Source organism: Dermacentor albipictus, unplaced genomic scaffold, assembly GCF_038994185.2.
Source record: "Dermacentor albipictus isolate Rhodes 1998 colony unplaced genomic scaffold, USDA_Dalb.pri_finalv2 scaffold_21, whole genome shotgun sequence".
Taxonomy (NCBI): domain Eukaryota; kingdom Metazoa; phylum Arthropoda; class Arachnida; order Ixodida; family Ixodidae; genus Dermacentor; species Dermacentor albipictus.
This window is the reverse complement of record NW_027225575.1, coordinates 5,120,456-5,147,221: the sequence shown is the minus strand read 5'-3', so window position 1 is coordinate 5,147,221 and position 26,766 is coordinate 5,120,456. Positions and strand designations below refer to the sequence as shown.

Sequence of the window (26,766 nt, the reverse complement as noted above, 5' to 3'; positions counted from 1 at the left end):
ACAAAAAGCTTGCTAACTACCTTGCATGGACGCACAAAATGATATGGAACAGAGGCACTTGAAGAAAAGAAAACGAAACAAGCACATCATGCAGAATTATAGAGGCCTCACCTTTTATTTTGTTCAGAAGCCTTTGGCTTGACACAATTCATAGAAAAACAACACACATTTCACACCTTTTTTTTTTCTACACTATACATCGTTATAAAGTTCAAGAGATTTTCAGTGTTGTGCAAAATTGAAAAGACTGTGCCGAGCACTATTATGGAGCATCGCATTTGTTTTCTTGCGCAGCAGCAGCAAGGCACTTTATATACCTTTCTGTAATAAGCACCAGAATGAATTCGTTCTCTAAATACAAGAGCATTGTGCTCGGCCACCGTGATGCAACAGTTGTAGTGGGGAGATTGGATGCCATATTTCTGTGCAATTGCCACACAGCACAGAAGCTATTTGCTAATACTTGTATAATTGAGTCCCTCATTTTCCTTGTTTTGTTTTTGTTTTCAGACAGCCCCCGACAGACTTCATGGACAAGCAAGTGAGGGAAATTTTACTGCTCTACCATAACTGTGCTAGCCCCAGCCAGTGATGAGTTCTTAATGACACACCTAGAGACTTTGGCATTTCTGTTTAAGCCAAGGTCTTTCACAAATGTATGCAACAGTGAAAGCAATAAAAAGAACAAGGAGAAGTTTTTGGCTATATGTAATCAACAAATATGTCAATTAATAGTTGCAATGTTTCATGCATAATTTCTAGTGAATGTTTTGTTCCAATCAGTAAGTGAGCATGAAGCGTTCAAGAAAGCATAGTACAGTATCCGTCTCAGATTCTCTTTTTTTTTTTGCACTTTGCACAAGTGAGCATGGGGTGCAAAAAGCTACATTCAACTAGGGGAAAAACATTTGGTGCAGAAAATTTCCTTCATGCTGCACAAGTAAGCTAGGTAGAGAACCACCAGACAAAGAGAGGAACACAATGCAATGCTGTGTTCCTTCTTTCTCTGCTCAGTTGTCTGCAAAGCTGGCTAATATAGAGTGTACTAACTAGCTCAACTGTCCTTTTCAATCTCTTCTTGACCCCTGTGTAGGGTAGAAAACTGGACATGTCATCTGGGTGACCAGCCTGCCTTCACTTTCTGCAAAGAACTGCCACCACGTCAATTTCTGTCCGTCAACATCCACTGCTGTTTTATTGGCATCTCTGACTTTGCAGCTAATCTTTATTGGCCTGTGCATAGCAAATGCAGCTTATGTACAGATGCTGTAGAGGCAGTATACCTGATCGCGGCTGCACTTGTGAGACATAGCTTTATGCAAGCAGAAGAAACTCGGTCACATCAGTCAAATTATTCAAATGCGATGCAATATTGTGAATATCAGCACGAAGGTAGAATTTGGAAAAAAGGAAGACGAAAATATGTACAAGACAACTAGCTTGAACCTGCAAGTTGCTTAAAGGGACCATGATGCCAAATTTCTATCTTGAATTGTGCCTTACATGATAAACCATTTGCATCCCACAGCAAGCTGGCAAAATTTGAGTGCATTCGGTGTGGTAGAAAATTTTATTTTATTTTTAACCAAACAGCAGTCTGGCAACACTGCTGGGTGATGAAATAATGTGTGTTCTGCGTGGTTGATGTGCACAGTATACACATATAGTATCATTTTCGCATGCGAGTCTCAATTATCAACCCAAGATTCTGCAGGCTTCCCCTGGTTTGTGCTGTTTTTATTGCATGAGTGAAATACTTGCGAGCACAATGCAATGGCAATGCCCTTGCTGCACCATTGGGTGCCAGAGTGTGTGAAGCAAGAAGTCTGGCACAGCATGCATACGGTTTCGGAATGCCTTGAGCAGACGACAAGGCAGTGGTCACCCACTTCTTGATGTCGCACAAGGCATGCCAAAATAGCAGTCGCTATTGCAGCCACTTAGATGCAGCGATGTCAAATAAATATTTCTGGTTAAAATGTGTGCCGAGAGCCCAGTTTTTTTTCCTGTGTACAAACATATTGGCCCCTCCACTCTCAGTTACAGTGATAAACTGAGAATATTTGGACGACCATGTCATGACCAACTTAACATATATTGTGCAATATTCTTCCATCAAACACGATTTAAAAAGTATTTATCATTATTGATACTTCTTTAAAGTCTATGTAACCACCCACAGTATCAAACTCAATTTTTAATGAAAAAGATCAGATTAAGTCCCAGGTTATGTTTAAAGAGCCCCTCACCAAGTCCGGCCATTTTGGTATGACAAGTGCAGTGCATACAATGTGTGCTAATTATTGTGTCTTCTAAGTATTGCATCCTTAAATGACATGGAAAGAGTTTAAGTTTCAAACCAAACGCCGTTTGCCCTTCTCCTCGCAGGCACCGTGCTGCCAGCCGGACAGTTGTCATTCGTGCAAGTGCGCCTAGGTATATGGTAGTGCATTGATGACACTCAGTGCCATGTGAATTATTCAAGGCCACATCAGTTTACTTGTTTAATCTATTGCTTTAATAGAACTAAAGTTCAGAGAAATCATACAACATACAAACTGAATGTCTGCATCTTTTTTTTTACTTTGTACCTTACCAAGAGATATGTACTTCCGTTTCGTTTATTTGTTCCCACACCATGCAATCGTGCACACAGAGGACTAAACTACACGATTTTCTACAATTTTCCAGGGCCACGATCATGCTCTTTCATCCTCTCACGTCTGCCTCAGTGCTCGTGGTCGTGGCACTGACTTACACCGCTAATCAGGTGTTCTTGTGTAGAGCGTGCAAAATTGTCTGCTGCGTGAAACGAGACAAACGCAACAGCTTGCACGCGAAACTGTCACTAGAAGTGTGCCACTCAGCAAAAACACGAGAGAAAAAAAAAAAAAGTGAGGTCCGTGAAGTGTTCATCCCGCAATCCTCCGGCTCCAGTATGGGAGAATACAGGGAAGAAATTTTGCTTGCAGAAGCTAGACGGGGCAAGTGTAGAGAGTATTTATGTTGGTGGTGATGCATGCTTCATGAAATCATGGGTTCATTATTGACCTAATTAAAAAAAATTCTCACTGTAGAACACTCCTTAGAGGGCACATAACTACTTCCAGTGCATAATGAAAATTTGCTATGTGGCCTGGTGAGGAGCCCTCAAAGATCTGTCTGCCCTTTGTCATTGGTCCACATGCTTTCACAATGTTATTTCCAGAAGTGGCAGCTTGGCGTGACCGATGATACGGAAAGAATTGAATGGAAAGAAGACAATTACAGAATACAGTCCTACATTTATTTTGCAGGGTGCAACAATCCCATGCCTCATTGCTTCGTTATAATCCTCAGTGCGAATGGCACTACACATTGCACGCTGCACTAACTCCAGCTTGTCCCAAGCCCAAGCTCCATTTGTGAATGCATGTGCAATTTTTATACGCAAGGAGCATCCAAGCTCAGTTCTCAACTGGTGGCATTTGTGCAAACCTGGTCGAACCCCAGCAACAGACACAAACCAAGGACCATATTTACAAAGCCATTTGCACATCAAAACACTTTTAAATTGATCAGCACCCATGTGCAGGCCAATCATAACAGCCAATAAAAGAGCAGCCTAGGTAGCACAGCTAATCAACCACAGATTGTTATTACATGCAAACAGCTTCGTGAATGTGAGCCCAAGTGCATACACACAATACTAGCACCTTGCAACGCGTGATGTCTTAGCGCTACTCTACTGCAAACATGTACCCCAGGGGAAACCTATGGCACGTGCTTAAAGGATTCCCATGCATACAGCATATATAAAAACATTTCTTTCTTTCAGTGCACTCAAACAGAGGCTAGAAAAGAAACATGTGCAGCAGTTCAGTGGCAGTTAAATTACAGTTATCAAGGCACTTGTTGGCAGCTGAATGCAACAATTGGGGTTGAATCTATCAAGGTTCAAGCAAGGCATTCATACATCTCTAAAGAAACAAACAAAAAAGAATAAATACACAACAAAACATGAATACAAGCATGCTCTCTATCTGTGCAGAACATGCAATCCACATGGTACACTTGTTTATATACTGCACAACTGCTCTTAAGTGGTGGGCCTTTTATTCGGGACACACACACAAAAAAATAAGAGTTGGGGGGACATCATAATTTAAGCCACTCCCACAGAACACGCTTCTGGCAGACTTGAAGTTGAGGGGGATGGACTTTCAAAAACTGGCATGTCTCGCACACAAAGCAACAAAGGTGTGTGGGAAACACAACTTGCATCCACTGTATTTGTAAAGAAATACACCATGACTTGTTGCTTTGTTCAAATTGCTTTGTTCAAATTTGGTACACAATAAGAAAATTTACTAAAAACAAAGCAGTCAAGTTCTAAAGTCCACATGAGGCAAAACTGCCGTTTGACATGGTAACTGCTCTTTAAAGTACCAAAACAGCGTACTTTCGTTTTGCTAAAATATGCACATGAAGGTATATCTGCATGGCAGCTTAACCTTCGAATACAATGCCCCATTCATTTCAGCTAGATGTCACAAATCTTTTACATATGAAAACGCTAATACCACTGGCCAACAGGCAATGTAACTTCTAGTCAGAAGAGAAAAGCAAAATTGCCAGAAGCATGCCGCGAGCTCAGCGATACTTTCGGAAGCAATAGAGTTCCGTGTACTTTGGAGGATATGGGGAAGAAAAAAAATCACAAAATAACATGCACAAGTTACACACCCGTAGTAAGTTTCCATAAACAATTCAAGCATTGCATTCAGCCACTGAAATGCAACTTGCATTCATTCACATTCATTTAAACTGGTGGAATGTGTTCTTTTGTCTGTAGTAAATAGAAATATTTCTTTAAAAAGCATAAAATAAACGATCACACCATAGCTAGTATTTTCACGGTATGAAACCTTCACATCAGACATCAGAGATAGAGGGCCCCAAGCACTACAGTTAAGAGTGAGTTAGCACATTTGTGAGCACAGCGGCAGTGAGAACAAAACAACTGGATTTGGTATTATATGGTAGCGAATGGGTAAGCAAGCATCTGGCTCATATCTTCATGTCCAGCCCATGCCCTGCGTGAAATGTTTCTTAACATCGGAAAAAAGCTGCAAGCAAACCATTCCAGACTACATGTGCATGAACACGCACCCATGGGGATTAGGTCTGGCCAGAAAGCAAGCATGAATGTGCTCAACAGACACAGCAGCATTCATGGCACTACAAACCACAACTTCCTGCTTCCATCATCAGAGCAACGCCAAGCAGACAAGATCACTCCTCTTCCCAACCCAAACCGCATGTAAGCCACCACGAGGCACTAGCTGCACATTCGTGTGCCACCGTCCAACGTCCAGAGATATCCAGAATATGAAGCACCACTGTGCTAGCGTATTTGGTAAGCACAATGTGTGATCACAGCTTATGTGCAGGCGAGGACCCAGGAAAAGAAATGTCAAGCTAGTTGGTTGACGGTTACAGAACTGCACTGCTTGGAAACGACAAAGAAGACACACATATAACAAAAAGCTGCGTTGTGTACTATGAGTCACCCTTCGGCTTGCTTTCAAGCAATGCAGTTCTGCAAGCACAGAGACTTAAGCTACACAGAATTTATGTAATGCTACTGCAATCAGCTAGGCAAGCCTCTTCAAAAAGGCAGGCCAAATGTGAACATGGCATGCTGCATCACTTAAATGAACAGTTAGTGCCATTGTAACATGTTAAGCAGAACTGCTGAAAACACCAACAGTCTCAGCATAACCTACAAGACCTGAGTGGATAGACAATGGCGGCCTGCACCGCGTGGTTGCTTACATGACGAGCTGGGTCAGGAAAAAAAATAAATTACTGTGCTGACCGAGCTACACACTTTACACAATGGCACTACTGAGGCCTTAGACCGTATGGTGACTGGGATGGAACCATATGGTGCAGTGGGATGTTGCAGCAGTTGTAATTGAGCCAAACACATTTCACATGGCAAGTGTTCCAAAAGCACATGCATGGTGACAAGAGGCAAAAAAGAGAAATGCTGCAGCGTTAACCTCCCTGAGCAATTACAGAAGCATGACAACCTCTAGCAGGGATCTAGCACAAACATTATCACACATGCACACTCATAACCTGATAAATGTGCCTTCCGACAAAAGACCCAATAAAATTGGTGTGCTTGTTGGGCAAGTGATAGGTATGGGCAACAATGTTCTCAGAACAAATAAAGGAAGGACACGGTGTATGCCCTTTTTTCTCATAGTGCAGTCATCATCTTTGGCAAAATAAAGGATCAGGAGTTCAACTCGGGACAGTTCTTTGTGCCAATGGAGGACAAGGAAGATAAAAGTGGATATTATGGCCTGCTTTAGAGCTGGTAAAGAAAAAAAGGTTTTCTCCCCTCCACCTAACATGTGCTTTTTCACAAACACTTACAGACTGATTGCCCAAAGTATGCCAGCAGCATGAGACTCAAGTAGATGCTGAAACTGACAGGTCAGGGTGTAACAATGCAGCAAACAAACATTGAAGTTTCCACAAAGCACGTCCTTGAAGTGCAGACTGAGGGAATATTTTTCTCTCAGTTTTCATCCTACAAAAAGCGGGAAAAGCAAAGCACAATGACCAAAAATCAAAAGCAAAGATTGAGCTGCATGTGAATGCGATTGCTTTTACATAGAAGCATAGAATGTGCTGTCGTCACATCAGCTTGAGAAGTTTGTGCACTATATGCCCATTAAAAGGAAAATGTGGGATGTCTGATATCAGGTTGCAAATGCATATGTGCTGCATTGGGCCCTCTCGATGTTGCTCGCACCAGAATTTTTTTTAGTGACTTTCAAGAGACAATCGCACCAATTTAACTGGATGAATATGATGCATCGATACTGAAAGGCTGCAGCGTAAAGAGCAGGCAAATGTCAAATGGGCGACAGCTCAGTTCTCATCACCTCTGCCTGAGCAACGTTTACAGCCAAACAGCAAGCAGCAACTAGTTGCACCTTGACGAGTGCTCCACAGTTGTTTCAAACTGTGAAACTGTAAACAGGAGATTCTTGATCACAACTGCTGCAATGGCATCCTTATTGCGTGATCAAATGAAAAAGAAAGCAAGATGAAGCACAGGACACCTTACTATAAGTCAGCGTGCACTCTGTTTTCACAGTCCTCGAAGTAAAAACAAATGATTTCTCCTTTACTGTAAGCAGATCAGGGGGGTTGCTGCATAACAAGTAAAAGGCCTGATAGTGTGAAAAACAGTCTAGCTCACCTATATCTTTAAGATGGCCATAAATTGGCTGTAATTCTAGAATTTGTACAGAATTCAGGCCACCATCCACGGATGCCGTAAGGACTGATTGAAAGAATGTTGCTGCTACTCGGTGCTGAACTTTTGACGGTGAAAGACAAGATCTTGAAATGATGCTAGAATAAGCACACTCGCTGCGTCTCGAGGCATGTTATTTGTCTGTACACTTTGCGTGTTCACTATTGGCAATGTGTACATACAAGAACATGAGGCATAACATCCGATTAGCCTTCGTAATTGACAGAACAAATTGTGGCCTTCCGAATGAAGTAGCACATTGCCAACACATAGCATTGAGACAACATGCTGCTGAACAGAGGCAGGAACCTGTGGTAAACACCTTGGTGGATTTTTTTGCTAAAAGTGAGGGGAAATCGGTGCCCAAATGACAAGCCACACAAGTGGTGTTCTAGCAAGACAAAATTTCCCAAGGATCACCAGCTGTAGTTTCGTGCTAGCAATCTCCAAATGAACTATTTCATAAAAACACCTCATAGTTGAAACTATATGATATTCTAGTGTCTCCTTGTAAGATAATACTCAAGCAATAACTACCTCTCATTTGTGCTGTTGATTTAGAGTGTAGGCTTTAGCACTCTTGTGTGTCCAGTCTCCACACTAATCCCTACATGTCTGAGCTAGAAGTCCCATGACATACACACTAAGTACATTGTTATGCTAACTAAAAACTCACCTCCCACGCAGCGTAATTGCAGACTGCAGGAACTTAATAAAAATTAGCAACCTCTCACTTGGATTAAGCAAGTCTAAAAGCTTCCAATTCTCTGCACTGACCTTCAAAGTGCAGAAGTTCAGGCCAGTAGATGTAGCATTTTCAAGAATAAAACAGCTCAATACACAAAACAAAGAGCCAGGCAAAGCAACATGAGCGCTTGTGTTGTTTTGTCTATTTCTCTGTCATGTGTATTGAGATGTTTTGTTCTTCACAACTTTGAAAGCCTTGTGCCATTTCTATTTTATCCAATGTGCTGCCTTGGTAACTGGCATGGTGATGCCAAAAGGCATGCAGCTGTTGCACATACTTCACAATAAGGTTTGCTTTGTACACAATAAATCTCATATGATAGCATTTCATTAGTATCTACAGAAAGCCAACATCATATAGGCGCTTTGGCAAGAGTCGCACATTGAGTGTGCTGGACGGAATGAGGAAAAGCGCATCAGTAATATCCAACCTTTTTCTCAGTATTATACATGCAGTGAACAGAAATATAAATCTGAAAAGATGCACCCATACATCTCTGTATCAGGTAACAGTGCTTCCTTAACAGCATCTCTGAAAAGAGAGCGTAAATCAACATGTTTACATGGGGTCATTGCATTGGCTGAAAAGTTATCTTTGTAGGCAATGAAAATATGTGTAGAAGGCTCATTCCAACAAGTGTGACACAAACAAGCACAGCCAGTTTGTAACGAAGAAAACAGGCAGCTAATGGGACAGCAGAACTTGGATCTGCATGTGCCATTAACTCTGCTTCACTCCGGAGTCCTGGCGTTGACAGCGATGTCTGCATTTTGCACTAAAGGCAATGCAACTCACTGCTCATAGCACCATAGGAACTCACGTCTGAGAAAGCATGTGGCAGAGTTCAAAACATTTCGTCAGTCTTCTGCACACTGTCAACTCATCTTGAGTTTGAGTTGCCGTGCATCCCAAGAACCCTCCACAGTCCAACAGCTAAAACCTTGTCGCAGGTTATGTAGTCTGTTAATATGCACATCCCACAGCACATCAGTCACGACAAACTTTTAAAAGAAAAATAAAGCACAAACACACTTGGTCCCATGGTGCTGGTGGTCGTAGCTGCTCTTCTAGGGCTCCAGGCACATGTGCTTGGCTTGAAGAGAAGGCAATGTGGTGCTGATGGGATCACAATGCCATTGCCATAGCGACAAAATAACTATTATGGCAGTGGTGACATCAGTATCGAAGCAACACGAAAAACGAAGGTCACTATCTTCAACTTGACTCTCAAGCCAGAAAAGTTTGGTGTTATGGAACTCTTGGCATGAAAGTCATGCCAAAGTTGACCACTTGAGACAATGATGCATCGAAGGGTGTTCTGTACACGCACAAAAAAGAAGCACATTTATCACTGCCAGTAAGAAATGAAACCAGAGTAATTCAAAGGTGGCATGACAGGCAAACTCGGCACTGACACTTGAAGTTGTCATTGCTAGGATTGAGGAGTTACTCAAAATGAGTAAAACAGCCACACAGCAGAGGCTTCTGCATAAGCAATAGTTTCGTCATAATAAACGAAAACCTTTCCTGAAGGAAACAAAAAAAGAAAAAGTAACATGCCTGCTCTCAGAAGAAAAGGTGCAAGCCAGTACAGTTGCGTGGTCACAAGAAAACAAAATTATGGAATCACATCTGCAGAGACATGGTGATAAAACTGTGGTAAAGATGGTCTCAGAACTAAGACTGACAAGTAGGAGAAACACCCTGGCTCAAATTCTAGGAAAAAGAAATATTGGTCTTTAAGCGAACAGACAACTTCATATTGCATCACATAAAGAGCCCCACTGCCTCAGTTCATAAGTTCAGTGAAAGAAAGCCAGGCTGGAACTTTGTTGCCAGAGGTGTGCAGACGTGGAACAATTCAACAATGCCTTCCCAGCACAAAGACATGCATAGTGAATGAAGTGTCATGCCTTCACTCCAAGAGACCGCAACATAGTCTTTTTCTGGACCAATAGGACCTGTCTCAAAGTAGACGCGCCGTTCAAAGTGAAGCGAAGTTAGCACAGGGACACAGCAGCACCACTACCACCACCGCCGCACCACCAGCGGTAGGCAGGAACAAAACCACTGTCTGTTAATCCCCCTCATATCAGCCTCTCCTCAGGTGGAGGCTTCATCACGGGATTCATCTCGACGCGCGCACCAAACATCTCCTGGTTGCTTGGGCTGTAGGTGCCCCGGGTTGCACGCTTCTTCTTGGCCATTCGCAGGAACACCGTAGCCCCCACAATGAATGCCAGCAGGAACACACATGCCACCGTGAGGCCAATCACCAGCTTCAGATCTGTGCTGTCCAGCGAGGCACTGCTCACCTGTGAAAAGCAGTGAGACGAGTGTGAAAGAAAGCACTTACCTCATTGATAACATGTGCCGTACTGCCAGCGAGTGCATTGAAACATAGAGTTGCCTGTATCGCCACAGCCTGCTGCTTTCAAAGGTGTTCAAGGATGGTCACACCACGAAAATGTCTGGTGAAGTGCACATAATTTCAGATTTCACATAACATCAACAGAAAATGCATGCAAAATGATCATGTTGAAACACACGCATACACACACACAAAAAAAAACTAGAAAATAAAAGCGCTCCATAGAAAGAGTTGCCATTTAATCAGCCATAACATTACAGCTAAATTGGCTTTCATGAAATAACAGACATAATGAAAGCAGCGCAGCTTCTCTTGTAGGCTTGCTTAATGGCTTCAATCTGCAAGACAGCAGGTTTTATGAAGGAGACACTCTTTAGCATTATCAAAAAGATTTGGCACCCACAGCGATAGACTTTCTGTGTTTCAAAACAAGCTGTAGAGCACAAAAAAGTCATGGAGAAGAGTGCAACAAGGCCAAATATAACAATGGCTATAGTCAAGACTTCAACAGAGCACAGTCTCATGCTGTCAAGTTGCACACCTACACATTTATTGCCTCCATTAATGCTGTGTACACACTAGAAATATTCTCCTGCACTGAATTAGAATAATATGGTGATGGAAGGGGAAGTGGGGGGGGGGGATTACTATGATGGCCTCTCACGGGATGGCAAAGAATGCCATGTGCACTTTCCCAAGGTGCGCAAATTTCCCTTGAATGCTCCAATATGAAAGCAGAACTACCGTATATTCTCATATAAGGGCCACAGTTATTTTTTTTTTTACTTCTTCATAAATCTGGGCCCCAATTTCTCAAGTGCAGCCCACACACAAATGAAATGTAAACAGACTGATCTGACACATACAACGACCAATTCTCCGCACGCCCATTTTCAAACATGCCCGATATAATTCTGACGCCTCCGTGGCACCGGCACCGCCACGTGCCCCATAGAGTCAACGTATAAGCATGTCTGAAATTTCGGATGCAAAAACTCTTCGCCGTCCGACTTTCCAGACTCTTTTCCATGACCGAAGGCCCGAAATGGCATTATCGAAGCCACCACCACTGTGATTTTGATTATCTCGCTGCTCTGAACAGGCGCTCTCATGCACAGATCCGGTGGCAGCCGCAGCAGGTGGCCACCACCACAGCAACGCTAGGCCTACCTGCTTCGACATTCGCTACCCAGCTTTTTGCTGTTCGATACCATGTCTTCCAGCAATGGCAGTGGATACACCTTTGTAATCCTCGCCAATGGCTTTGAAGCTCAGAAAGCACGACGCATTGCATAATGCTGGTTTCCAAAAGTCAATTTCGCCTCGATATAGCATTGTTATGCAGTGGGACAGGGCAATTGTCACGAGACACAGTATGTATTCCTTAAATATACACGTGTACCAGCCGTCATGAGCACCGATACACCTAATACGTGTACTGGCAGGCCTTCAGAGCTATTTTGGACATGCCTGTGGCAATTTGAGTTCTTGGGGGCAGTAAAGGCATGCATTCATTTTTTCGGACTGCCTGATTTTTCGGATGTTTTCGCGGCACCTAGGGAATCTGAAAGATCAGACGTTGACTGTACCTTCAAATACCTACAAGCTTGCTGCTGTGTGCGACGACCTTCGGAAGCCTTTATTTTAGCTTCGTTCATTACCCCATTCATCTTTGCTAACACATAGCTGTAGAGTTAGCGCAGTTGGAATCTCATTTACCACAAGAACACTGTTACAAGATGAAGCCATCAACGGACAGTGGCTCAGACGTTGCACTGCACATAAGTCGTGCGATGAAAAGACCTATTGGAGTTATCTTGCAAAACGTGAATGGGGTGAGAGCGCCAGTGCATGTTTCAGCTGGCACAGGAGTGATGAAAGCTTACTGTACAAATGCCGCATTTACTCGAATCTAGGCCGACCCCGATTCTAAGCCGACCCCCTAAGGCTCGAAGCCAACAAAAAAAGTATATATCACCTCGAATGTAGGCCGAACAAAAAAAGTGAGGACAGTGTTCACAAAATGCAAACAGCATTTATTGAATCTGAACGCGCAGAGCTCATTCAACGTCGTCGTCGCTGCTAGACTCATCGCTGTGTTCCTTGTCACTGTCACCTTCAAACAGTGCACTATCTTCGGTACCGTCAAGCGCATTAGATATGCAGCACTTTTTAAATAATAATAATAAAGTTTATTTCTGCCTCAAAGATACATGGACAGAGGAGCTGCAGAAAAAGCTGTAAAAAATACAGCTTGACAAAGCCGCAGCCCCCATTTTACAGGCAACAGCAGAAGACAAACAACGACTCAACTTCAGGTGTCGTATAAACGAAACAAAAGAACAAAAATGTAATGCTATACATCGCAAGAGCACTTCAAGCGTACTGAGTAAACACAGGGATAAAAAGATTGTTATTACATATCACACTCTCATACATGAAATATGAGATACAGAAGCAAAGACTTATTTCGGCACAATTGAGGATGAAAATTGTTCGGAGCTACCTTCTATATACATCCTACGCAATACCTTATGAGTACAGGTGAATAAGTCAAAATGTGCAGATGTATAAGCGTTTAGAAGGGAAGGGAGTGTGAATTGCAAACGTTCTTGCCCAGAGTTTAGGCGTGCTGTTGGCACCATCCATTGTTCGGGTTGTCTGAAAGGGTAATTAGTGGTTTTCTCTTGCAAGTTTGCCAATCGTCGAATATGGTTTGTACCATTTTTTATTTCTGTTTTGTAAGAAATGCTCAACCGGTATCGATATAATTCATAGATTTGGACCACACCGGCTGTAAGAAAGAGACCTTTGCTGGGTGACCCATAGCTAACACTGAAGGCGTAGCGAAGGACCCTTTTCTGCAGCATGTGTATTTTGCGAAGACAAGAATGTGTTGCAGTTCCCCATACAAGATGACAATAATTTACGTGAGAATAAAAAAAGTGCGTTATAAAGAGTTAGTTTGAGTGACATCGGAAGAATGTGCCGTGTGCAACCAATCATGCCCACTACTCTAGCCAGTTGTTTGATGTGAGTTACATGGTGTTCCCATGACATGGTTGAAGAAAATATAACTCCAAGGCATTTAAAATGATTAACTATTTCTATAGGTCGAGAATTTATATAGAATATGACTGTGAATAGAAACCGGCTTATTTTTCGGGCGAAATATTACGGCTTTTGTCTTCTTTTCATTCACGCGCATATCATTAGATTTCGACCATTTTTCCAGCGTGACCATTGTTGTATTGCAAGACACTATTAGATCCTGAATGTTTTTCCCAGCAAAAAAAATACTCGTGTCGTCAGCGTATATGATGAATTTGGCATTTTTGTTAATGTTAACAATGTCATTCAGGAATATATTGAAAAGAAGTGGGCCTAACACGCTGCCTTGAGGGACGCCAGAAAATATAGGTTTTACCTCTGATAGTACATTATGTAAGCTAACTGCTTGTTTTCTTTGCGAAAGATATGATTTTATTAACATTGCAGCCTGGCCTCGGATACCATGGTACCATAACTTCTTTAGGAGTAATTCATGATTCACCAAGTGAAATGCCTTTGAAAAATCTACAAATATACCTATTACGAAAGCTCTGTTATCGAACTGGGACAGAATATATTCTTTTTGGTGTAGAAGTGCTAGCTCAGTTGATTTATTTTTGCGAAAACCGAACTGACACGGAGTGAGCAAATTACATTGGTCAATAAATTTAGTGAACCTGGAGTGCATAACTTTTTCTAATGCTTTAGAAAAAACAGGAAGTATGGATACAGGTCTATAATTACCTAAGTCATTTTGGTCGCCCTTTTTAAATAAAACGGTTACTTTGGAGGTCTGCATTTTTTCTGGAAAGGAAGATGTAGTTAAGCAGAGGTTGAATATGTGTGTAACTGCGGGGGTTACAATATCAGCAACATATTTTACTGGTCCTATCTGAAGGTCGTCAATGTCTCGGCATCTGCTATTCTTTTGGCTTAATAATACTGACACAACTTCCTCTCTTGTAACAGGTTCTAGAAACATTGTTTTATCGTTACGACAGTTTATGTACTCGCATGCATCTGGAAGCGATCCATAGGTTGGCATTTGCGTAAAAAAATCATTAAAAGCATTAGCCAACTCAATTCCAGTTAAATCATTGTCATTAATCTTCAACCTTTGTACGCTGGCATGGGATTGGTTGCGTTGCAACAAAGAGTTTAGACGGCACCAAAGTAAGTCATGACGACCCCTTTTAATGTCCAAAAATGCAGAGCCATAGTCCTTTCGAGCGGATCGTAATTTCTTTGTTAATTTATTTCGCAACTGCTTGAACGCCTTCAGATTATCAGCCGTGCGTGTCGCCAAAAACGTTCTATATAACTTATCTTTCATTTTTATTTCTTGGCGCAGGGCATGAGTGATCCAAGGTTTACGACTCTTACGGGACCGCTGATATGTCTTATTGGGACATATAAAGGCGCGCATGATCAAAGTATCTGGGATGTCATCCCACGCTGCAGCTACCTAGCCCGCCAGCTGCGATAGCGATGCACGTTTGATCAACCCGTTGCCGTTCGCATGTGGTCTTTGTCAGTCAACCAGTCCGTGTAATATTTCTGCAGACAATCCTTAAAAGGTTTGTTAATGCAGACATCAAGTGGCTGCAACTGGACCATCATGCTGCCCAGTATGAAAGCGAGGTCCGTGTTCACTTGGGCAAGTGAAGCCTTCACGTCGGTCAAGTGCCCACGGTAAGAGTCGACAACAAGGAGCGAGTTCTTTGTCAAAAGGGCTCCTGGACGCCGTCACCACACAATCTTAACCCACTCTTCCACCATCGCACTTGTCATCCACCCGTTCTCATTTGCCCGCACAATGACATTTCTTGGGAAAGTTTCTCAAGCAGGCAGTGTCTTCCTTTTAAATATCATATAAGGAGGGAGTTTATGTCCATCAGCTGTGCAGCACAGCATCACAGTTGCGCACTGCTTCTCGTAACCCGCAGACCGCACCTTCACCTCCTTGGCACCTTTTTCATTCATGGTGTACGCCACTGGCATATCAAAATAGACAGCCGTCTGGTCGGCGTTGCCGATTTGCCCAAGGTTGTAGCCTGCCGCTCCTCTCTTTTGCAGCACGTAGAGCTGAAAAGCTATCAGCTTTTCTTCAAAATCGTTTGGCAGCATCCGGGTGATTGAAGTGCGACGTCGGAGGCTGAAGTTGAAGCGCTTCATGAATTTCTGAAGCCAGCCCCGGCTGGCTTTGAAATCCTTTGACATTAGGCCTCGCTCCCTCAAAAGTTCCCTAGCTTTCGCTTGGAGCACTTCTGTTGTCACTGGAAGGGCAGCTGCTCTCTGCGTCCAAACAAAGTCAGCCAAAACTGTCTCCACTTCGTGGTGATGGCCTTTCTTTGGTCCACTAAATGTCATCCTCATTGCGGTGCACGCAAAGAGCTGCTGTCGTTGTCCCCTCCAACGACGGCCATTTTCCTCGTCGACGCTGAAGTCCTGCCCGGCTTGAAGGTTCGACGATGCCTCTGCAGCTATCACAACTTTTCGCTTGCGGCACTGTAGTGGCATCTCCTGCTTGGTGCCATCGCGATAACACAACGCCGCACACCGATACAGCCGACACGACACAGGTCAAAATGGCGATCTCGATTGTGTACGGCTGGCTACTGGCATGGCTAGTAGCGGCTGCGATACTGACCTTTCTAGATGGCACTAGCTATGCACCATATTTAGCAGTTTCAATGAAAAACTGGCGCGTTTCTTAAAATCCCCGAATCTAAGCCGACCCTGAAGTTTGGAATATGATTATTTGAAAAAAACTATCGGCCCAGATTCAAATAAATACGGTATGTACAGTACATACAAAGCACTTAATAAGCAGTGTACATATTTGTGCTTTACACGCATGGACAGTGCTACAGGACAAACTGCATGGCGCCAGGATATTAATTTCACCGGTGCTTAGTAGATGGCTGTGAAAAAAACCTAAGAGGTTAATATGCTGCATGACACTCGCCTTTACATTCCACACCAATGCAGCATTGTTCAAAGGTGAAGGTGACCGAGGATGCAGCCTCAGATATTGTACTGCACACAACGGCTGAGTGTTAAAAAATTCTTGAGATTTTCATGTGAAACCTGAACAGGATGTTGGAGTTGAAAACGCACATACTATTCGGGCATTGCGGAAGCAATGAAATGCACGAAGCACAGAAAGCCTCACTTGCGGAGCATGCATACGTGGCAGCACGCAGCAATCAACAAAAGACGGTGTGGCACATAAGTGGAATGGTGCAAACCATGAGGCACCAGGAAATGAATCTTGCAATGACACCAATGGTTAAGTAATCAGGCTTTCTGCAAAAAGATTACCAACTTTGAGTACAACCGAAAAGGAGACTGGTTCCCAACTGTGTGCCATGTTGGTACCACTGCAAGCGTACAGCAGACAAGGTGCGTGCGCATGAAAAAAGTGGTGCGGCAGATATAAAAAGAATTTTTTCTTGAAATAGCTTTGCCCAGATTCAGAAGTGCAGCCCTTAAACGAGAATATATGGTTTTTCCTAAGGTGCCATGTCTATCATGTAAAGTAGAGTTTGCGCTTCAGCATGTCGTGTTCAATGCTTAGCACATTCACTAAGGCAGCACTTTTTGAAGTCTTGATTCCTGTGCATCATGTATTCACCGGTCAGTCACTTGTCATTCTTCAGCTACGTTTTGACCTGCCAGTGATTCACCAGGGAGTTGTGCTCCAGTAAAACTTCCTCAAGGTGGAGAGAGACAACATACGACATGTCAGACCAGAAGCAATAAGAATTTTTCTTCATTGATTTCTAGCAAAGATCTCACTCGCAGCAGGAAAGCCCTGCACAGCCGTACAGTAGAAATAACTGCCATAACCCACTGGTGGCCCATGCTGCAAAGATTGTGTTAAAGTCACGGAGGACCACTACACACAAAGCTGACTTCGTATTTCACAGTCATGCTTTCTGCACACTGTGACGTCCCTTTGGACTGCAGTATAAAATTACTTAATGCTCGTAGCATCGACCACAGTCTACTCACCAGGAGCGCACAAGTGAGCCCGTGGTAGCCTGGTGTGCAGTTGCAGAAGAAGCGCCCCTCGGCCAGTGGTGTGCAGGGAGCCTCGTTGCGGCATGGCTCCTCCAGGTGGCAGGTGTCATTGTGCTCACAGTGCCGGCCAAAGCGACCACTGGCGCACACGCATTCATACGAGCCCTGAGTGTCAACGCACGTACTGCCGTGCTCACAAGGAGACACCTCCAGTGCACACTCGTTCACGTTTGTCTCGCAGTGAGCACCCTCGTAGCCCGCTGCAAGAGTAGTAATAAATGATCAGACTCCACAGACCCAACTTAATGACTGCGCTAAGCCATTTCAATGCCATGCATCCATTCACATGACCTACCAGCCCCGTTCACACTACCAATCAAATACTGACAGGAGTAATGCTCAATAGTGGTCTTAGCCTGAACTGTGTACTGCTCAATCACGCTTATCCCTTTGTGCCTCTGCAAGCATGCAAATTTATACACCAAGTAATGGCTAGGGCTATCAGTGACATGAGGAACACATGACTTAAGCACATGAAGAGGACAGAAACAGCCTGCGATTTAAGAGACGGCTTTAGCTCAAGGTCAGCTCTGATTTCCGTATTCAAACACACATGTGAAACACAAACATTTGCATGAAGCAATCGCTGAACTTAGCTGAACAAAAAATTTTTACATTTAAGAGAGAAAGCTGCATTTTACATACTTTTGAAAGCAAAAAGAATTTTCATTTAGGGTCTCCCAGTTTTCAAAAATATAATCAACTTACATTAATTCAACCTGATGGGTACCAACTAAATTGGTCTAGTTATCTGTTTGGCCAAACAAAATTAAATAAAAGAAATGGGCCAGAAAGGACACTGAAACATGCCACTATTTTATTTGGCAACATTAGCCAGATTCTAACATGCTGCCAAATCGAACAAGCACCCATCATTTATCAGTTTAAAGTAGAAAACTTATGCCAAAATTACATTAGAGCTCCCAAATGAAGTAGTATAAATCTCAGGCACAGCTTATTTTTCAGCATGGATAATGCAGCATGCCTCCAATTCTGGCAATTATAAGAGGATGAAACCAGTCAACTTCACAGAATGAAAGTTTATTTACACTTAATGTCCATCGTCATCATCTCTGATAGCATTTTATTGCTATCTATGGACCACAACGTGACATTCTCTGTACTGCCCATTCTGCATTCGATATTCTGTGTTTATCAAACAACTCTGCAAAAATTGCAAACAGGGTGGTGTTCCATGCCTAGACTAATATTTCCCTAAATTGTCTTGCAACCCATGCGATTCTCTGGAACATCAAAAAGTCATGATGGGACTTGTTACCGCTGCCTTAATGTACCTTAATGTAAAATAATGTACCTTCTTGAATAAGTTTTCATAATCAAAGACTGAGAGCAGCACATTGTCATCATATAACGAGAACTTGTTGCATCACAATTTTGCAATCGCAATGATAATGATGCTGGTTAGGCTGGCTCTATTGGCAAGCTGTTACAAAAGCAATTTTGATTTTGTATCCAAGTGCAACACAGTGCAAATTTTCAAACCAATTTTCTTGGAAAAAGAGGCATACATTACAATAGGATAAATACTGTAATCATTTATTGTGAGTTACAGTTTGTGCTTGAAAATGTTTTCTAGAAGAGGCCGAAAATAATCATTTTTGGACGGAAATAACGTGGGTTCGATGCATTCACTTTCAATATCAAATTTACCGAAAATCTCATTGGCCATAATCAAATTAACACAAATGTTAATTTTGTTAACACATTGCTGAAAATCAGTAAGTTAACAAAAATTGAAGAACAAAGTTTGCAAATTTTAAAGTCTCCACCAAAAACAGACACTATCGCAGTTCTGCAAACTGCACCTGTTAGAGCATCTGGAGCTGACAAATGTGAAGTACGAGTTTACAACTTAGGTGAAATTGTTACAATGTCTACAAAGGCACTGCAAAAGTCCTACTTGCAAATTAGTAGTATATTTCAGAGCCATGTATGATACATAAACTTTGGCCACTTTAGGCGTATTATCGGCACAGTTTATGCTATCGCAGTATTTTTTTTATTTCTGAGTTAGAGTTGCGAAGCTTGACAGTTTAGTTTATTTCTTTTGGTCTTAAACAATAGTTGTAAAAATATTTATGCTCAAAATCAAAAACTTGTTTCCTATAATGGTTAGATTTTAAGAATTTCTTTTAAATGCAACAAGCCTTGTCAAATTTATTCTAGTGGATGCCGAGCAAGATGATTTCTCAGTTCCCATGTATTTGGACAGGAGCCCCTGATGTAAAACTCCTGGAATGCTCTAGCTCACAGAAACTGCTTTAAACTGCTGTCAGTAGGCGTGGTTCAGTACAAGACCTGCTGCTTGTGGTCATCGTGAGCTTAAAGCAATACTGGGTTCAACCAACAATCCCTAGAAAAGAAACTACAGCAGGTACTAACAAAAGGGAGCAACCTCACACTGAGAATAAAAATAAAAACAAAAAGTTGCCAAGTTAAAGAAAATGCAACTGTTGAGAGAATGCTAAGGCAAGTGCAGGGGAACATGGGCTAACCAATCAATATATTACCACTAACTACACATATTGAAAGTTTGGCTGGCCCTTGTGCATGGCAACCAGTGAGACTAGTTGGTTGACGAAGACTTACACAAGCTGGTATAGTGCAAGTTTGAAGAGACCTGTTCATACATTGGCCTTGGTCCTTTTTTGCCCTCACTGTGGCTCAGTGTTGACAAAACATTCAAGCATACGGCCATGCAATGTTCAACCCTGTCTCTATGGCTGTCAGACCTGTAACCCTTTTGCACGCCTAAACATTGTGTATAAGGAAGACTAGTTCCCAATCACGACATCAAAAAAGATGTATGACCCTGCGCAAACTCTCTTACTTTATTGTCACCGCAAAGGAAATTTAAGGTAAGTCCCTCTAAAGATCTTAAATCTGGAAGAAAAAATTAACCCTCAAAGGGTTAGGTGCATGGGATCCTATAGGAATTTTGAGAATTACTTCATTACCTCCATTATTTATTATAACTTATGCTATTATATAATGAAATTTCACATTTACAACATGCAGACAAAAATGCAATCTCAGTATAAGATACAGACAATGTTCGATTTTTCAGACTCCCTAGGGACAACAAAAAGATCCAAAAAACTAATGCATGCCTTTAACTGCCTTCAAGTGCTCAAATCACCACAGCCACGTTCTAAATAGCACTAAAGGCCAGCAAGCGCAATTATTAGGTGTCTCGACACGCGCACTGTGACAGGGAATGGTGGGTGTGCGCGCGTGTATAAATAAGGAACACATTTTATGTCTCATGACAGTGGCTCCTTTGCACTCTTGGTATGCTTCACAATACATTGCATATGCTTGGCCGCGTAACACCGCTGTATTGCGGCAAAGCTGACTTTCGGGAACCGATATTACGCAACGTTTTACACTTTCCGAGCTTTCCGCGCTTCGACGCCATCGACGAGGCTGCCGAAGGCGAAGTCGGTGCTATTGTTGGCAGCGGCGAATCCCTTAAATGAAAAACACGGCACTACACAGCAGGAAGCTTGATACCGAACGTTGAAGCAGCTAGGCCTAACGACAGCAAACGGCTACCACGGCTGCCAGCGGATCGGCGCGCGAGATCACTGGTTCGAGGTTGCGAGATAAAATAGCAGCCGTAGTGGCTTCAATTAATACCGCTTAGGGCCTGCGGTCAGTAAGTAAGGAAAATCAGGCGGCGAAAGGCTTCCGCGTCCGAAATTTCAGACGTCCTTATGCTTTGGCTCTATGGGGTACGAGGCGGTACCGCGAAGGCGTCTGAATTATCAGGGATGTCCGAAAAACTTTTCGTTGAGTGTATGAGTGAAAACAAAGCGGTAGTAAACACAGAATCTTGTTTTAATGCAGTTAGAATAAAAACACAGGTCACTGTACAGGTATGACTGAGTTCACATGCAGCAATTAACTATTTCTGCTGGCTATATCCTAATTTAAGGAAGCCAATAGTATGCAGCTATAAGGTCTGCCTGAAAAATATCCAACCTTCCTGGTTTTAGACAAAACTATAGGGCACACATTGGCCACATTGTGTGTCATGAAAGGAGAGTCCATAACATTGGCATATCGGAGTGGTGGCCCGCCTCCCTCGTAACCCCACTGGTCCGTGATGTGTTTAGGCTGCAGGTGATATGGCTTTCACTTGTGACTTGCGTGTGCTATTGCGCAGGAGCAATTGTGCTGGGTGCTGTCACCTGACCTTGGCACACTTTAAAGTGGGCAAAAATGACAAAGCAAATAGAACAAAAACGCTACATAAAATTCTGTGTGTGAAGCTCCATTACACTCGAAGCGACTCATAAGATTTGAATGGCATTTGGAAATAATGCTATCGGCATGAAGATAAAAATGTTGTACAACCACTTATAAAGGCCAAACGTCTGTGGAGAGTGGGCCACACTGTGCAAAGCCTTCAATAAGCTGTAGTCATGGGATTGTTGATGAGCTAGTGGAAAGCAACAGAAATGCTGCAAATTCCTTAGAGATTATTTGCATGAGCAGCAGGTGGTTGCAAAATTCAGACAGGGTTTTGACAGAGGAATTCGAAAACCTGGTAACTGCAGTTATGAGAACAGCTTCATTCATGTGGCTCATGTGATTCAGTTTTTCTTTGGCACGACACAGTATTTTGGTGGTTCGTCAAGCTCCTTAATCTCTGAAAATGGCCTCATGCAACTTTTCTGGCTATTCCCAAAAATGAAATGGCACCTGAAAGAAATATCCTTTCAGACCTTAGAGGACATCAAGCACAATGTGACAGCTGCCCTAACAGTGATTCCCAAGGACAAGCTCCAGACTGTTTTGAGGAGTGGAAGGACCTCTGGGTTAAGCGTGGGGAAGTGGGAGGCAACTACGTCTAGAAGGGCATTAAGAGGATGAATACACCAGGTGGCCGCTTATTATTTTTTTTATGCATGGTTGGATACTCATCAGACAAACCTTGTACTGTACTTGCAATGTTACACAAAGCTTGATACTTAAAGCAGTTTTCTAGTACTTACAACATGTGGTTTCTCCACATGCATGCGTGCGTGCAACACACACACACATACACACATGCAAGCACATGCAATTCAAACAGATGAAGCTACCATTCACTCCAGCATACTGTGAAAGTTTAGTTTTTAAGCTTTATGCAGTCACTAAGAGAGACATCGTGACAGCATCATCATTATATTTGATGCACTGCAGAAAAGTATTTTTCAGCTGAACTTGTAAAACAAAAAGAAAGAAAATAGCTCTAGACCTGCAGTATAATGCTTTAATTCAATGGGTATTCTACGGCTGTAATGAAAACAAAATGCTAGCTTTGATACTGTATCAGTTAGAGGAAAGCAAATATTTGTTTGTGCATGGCCCAAAATATTGTGCAAGCCAGCAGCCCCAAAAAGCCTAAATGCCTGCAAAAGTAACCTTATTTGCACTCTGATGCTGCACTGCGTCATAATGCTGTTGCATGGCTCTGACTGCAGATTTACGATTGTGATTTTTTTTTCTTTTATAGCAATATCAGGCATAACATAATTGCGTTACACATATAAAGGTTCAATCACACAAGAACACACGTTTGCACACTTCCCACACAAAATGGCTGGATGCATGCACCTCACTTGTGGACACTTACTGCCATCACAGTTGCAAGTGAAGCCACCCACATGTGGCACACAAAGCCCCCCATAGAGGCATGGGGTGTCAGGCTGAGGCTCGTGACAGAAGTCTACGAGTTCACCACAGGTGTCACCCCTGTAGCCGTCAACACAGATGCATCGATAACCACCTCTTTCGTTCACACAGGTGGCACCATGCAGGCATGGTGCACTCTCACAGAAGTCACGGGGGCGCTCGCAGTTGGTTCCCTCGAAACCATGCTCACACTCGCACCGGTACTGAACAAGCACAAAAAAAAAAGAAACAAAGAAAAAAAGTCATGCAGATCCTACACACTGTTGGAATCGGTGTAAAAGCATTTTTTGTACCCACTCTACCACCACAAGCACATCAATATCTGGAACTCTAGCTGAAAGTTAACACATACATTTACAGAAACTATTAAAGGTGCCAAGGCAGCATTAAACTGCAGAAAACTCAGCTAAATGGTATCGTTATTCCACACACAAAATTTCGCATTACATACTATACACGGCAGTTAAGAGAGAGTGCCGAAACCAAGGTTACGCCATATATCCTGCCAAACCCCTTATTAAAGGAATGCTAAAAAGGAATACAGTGTTTAAGTGTATCAGTAAACCATGCTTCTGAACGGTCACCTTTATCATGAGGAGGCTCGGTAAGCTAGAAATGAGGCAAAAATGAACAGAAGATGGCAACACCACCCTCAATTTACTGTACCAGCTGGCGAGGATATCATCAATTTTGACAGTATTTTCCAAACGTCTAGTTAACTGTGTATCAGTAAGTATGAACTACACTGCATTGCAAAAAAAAAAAGGCTCAGTCTAGTACCTTTTAAGAACTTTTCTTGAGCAAAAGCAGCTTGCATGTGAGAAAATACCGTTAATTTAATGATGTCATACTGAAGTACTGACACTGGGGTTTAAGTGTGAAACTAAATACACAGAAGTATCTTGGCCTTCACTTCAGCCAGTAATGGTAAACCTTATCTCACCAAATAAATAAAAATAGAGCTTCAAAATAATACTGTACCAGTCTAAGCTAATTTAATCCTTTGAATCCAATGCTTCAAGAGTTTGGAATTTACTAATCGTAACACATTCGTAACATACCATACAGACTTGTGTACGGGCGACACTTTTTTTTCTTCGATTTTGTCAGATTGCAGCCCACATGTGGAAATGCCCATCTGGCATCCAATGGCAAGGGTCTTGGTGCTGAACACTTCAATAGAAATACATAGCCGTCCTTCCCGATGTTTGTAACATAGCCCAAAAGTTCCTTCTCAAGTAGAGTAGACTTGTTAATTCGACCCTGACTGAAGGTGCCGGCAGGTGTCCATACACTTCTATGGGCCCAAATTTTGTTATTTCGATGTCAAAATTGACCTTCGCTGGATAATTCAAACTTGACTGATCAGTTTCGCGGCAATACAGCGATGTTATACGGTGAAGCATACGAAAAATGGAAGGGGCCGTTGTCACAACGCATAGTACGCGTTCCCTAATTAGACACGCATGCACGCGCCGTCTCCGGTCACAGTACGAGCACCTAGACGTTAAATATGCATACGGGCAGCCATTCAGAACTGTTTCTGACGCTTCTGTAGCGATTTGAGCCCTCATTTCACCCACCATGAGTGTCTCGTTTGAGACTGTTAATGGGGCCTAGTACGCGCTCCTTAATTATACGCGCGAACGCGCGGTGCACTGAGAAGCGGAGAAAAGCCATCTGTGTTTTGGGACAGCTTGCGAAAAGGAAGGCGGTTATATGAAAAAACTCGTAAAACCGACGGGACGTATAGGGACAACAAAAGAGGGGGGTCTATGTAATACTCTGAAGGCCTGCCAGTAAACTTACTAGGTGTCACGGTGTTGGCACTGTGACTCGAGACGGCGCATGTGCGTGTGTAAAATAAGGAACGCGTGCTATGTCCTGTAACAGTGGCACCTTTCCCCGCTCAGTATACTTCGCCGCATAACGCGGCTGTATAGTGGGGAAGCTAACATTAAAAGAAAACACCGCTTAAGTGGATTAACGGCGTGTTTTGTTTAATTCGACCCGACGGGTAATTCGACTAGTTCTGTCGGTTCCGTCAGGGTCGCATTAACGGACATTCGAGTTAACTGTATTCGGAATTCACTCGGCTTACCGCGGAATGCCTTCTTGATCTTCTCATCATGGCCAGATCTTCTTTCGCGTCGCACGACCGATGCATGCATTTTTCGTCGATGCCGAAGTTACGGCCGGCTGCCCGTTTCCCATGCTCTTCAGCATATACAACTCAAAGCTTGAACAAAGCCTTTTCTTGCAAGCAGTCATGCTATGCAGTCATGAAAGTGACTGCGGCACAAAGAAGCAATGATGCATGGAACCGGCAAAAAAAAAAAAATGGGACGAAAAAGGGACGATCTCGCAGATAGCTCAGCTCTGCGACACGCACTAAAAACTGTGGGGCAGCTACTGACATATGGTAGCTGCGTCGATTGCGAGGTTCATGGCACCATGCGTGAAATGCAACTCTTAAATTTGATTGCCAAATTTTGGGCCACTAAGTGAGGAGGTGAGACCCTTAGACGAGTGCGGCCCTTACTCAAGTATATATGGCAGATGCTAACAATGCAAAGTTTGTTTTGTCCACGAAGAGCGCTTTGCCTTTTATTTTCCAAACTTAATACACATTGTCTAAGTATCCTACAAAGGTAAACTGACACATATTCTTAATTGTACAGTCAGCGTCAAAAGTTCAAGGACCATGAAATCTATAGATAAAGCTGAATATTTCTGCAGCCCAGGCATCCAACCTAGTATTCGGATTTCCACCCTGTACATGCAAACTACGGTACATATGAACAACATGGTGTTGTACAGTTTTACTTGCTACAGTCACAAACTGCTTGGAAATTCTACTTTTGCATGAAACCCATGCCTCAGTAAACTTTTGATGCCAACTGTGCTGTGGAAAACAGGCTTCAAAGAAACACCCCAAACTAAAGTATGCTATTATTATTAAATTAACTTTCTGACAAACAATGCCTGCACACATGCACACATCAAGTGGAATTTTCCAGTGCTACCGTTGTCAATTGAGGAAAAGCTTGCAGCTACTCACAGCAATCTTCCCAATAGGTTCCTGATGATAGCACAGTCCATTGTTCTGACAGGGAGCTTGGTCACACGTGATGACTTTCTGCAATCAAGAGAGTGCAGCATAAAACATGAAGGCATACACAATGTGTCATTAGAAAAAGTAAATTAAATTCTGAGGTTTTACGTGCCAAAACTGTGATTTGATTATGAGGCATGCGATAGTGAGGGACTCTGGCTTAATTTTAACCACCTGGGGTTCTTTAATGTGCATCCAATACATGGTACATGGGCGTTTTTGCATTTCACACTTATCCAAATGTGGCCACTGTGGCCGGGATTTGATCTCGCGTCCTCAGGCTTAGTAGCACACCACCATAGCCACTACGCCACCACGGCAGGCTTCACAGATGTTTTGACATGCACAAGGACATGTATATTTCACTTAAA

General features: G+C 42.8%; 1 protein-coding gene across 1 annotated transcript in view; it reads right to left on the bottom strand.

Annotated features, from left to right (window-relative positions):
• Nucleotides 1-91: 91 nt before the first annotated feature.
• Nucleotides 92-26,766, bottom strand: part of crb (cell polarity complex component crumbs) — a 308,733-nt gene continuing 282,058 nt past the window's right edge. The window contains exons 24-27 of the mRNA XM_065452373.1: nt 26,342-26,419; nt 23,222-23,483; nt 17,509-17,777; nt 92-10,384 (exon numbers count right to left, since the gene is read on the bottom strand). Of these exons, the coding sequence (XP_065308445.1) occupies nt 10,157-10,384; nt 17,509-17,777; nt 23,222-23,483; nt 26,342-26,419 (837 nt within the window). The 3' untranslated portion in view covers nt 92-10,156. The remainder of the gene's footprint in view (nt 10,385-17,508; nt 17,778-23,221; nt 23,484-26,341; nt 26,420-26,766) is intronic.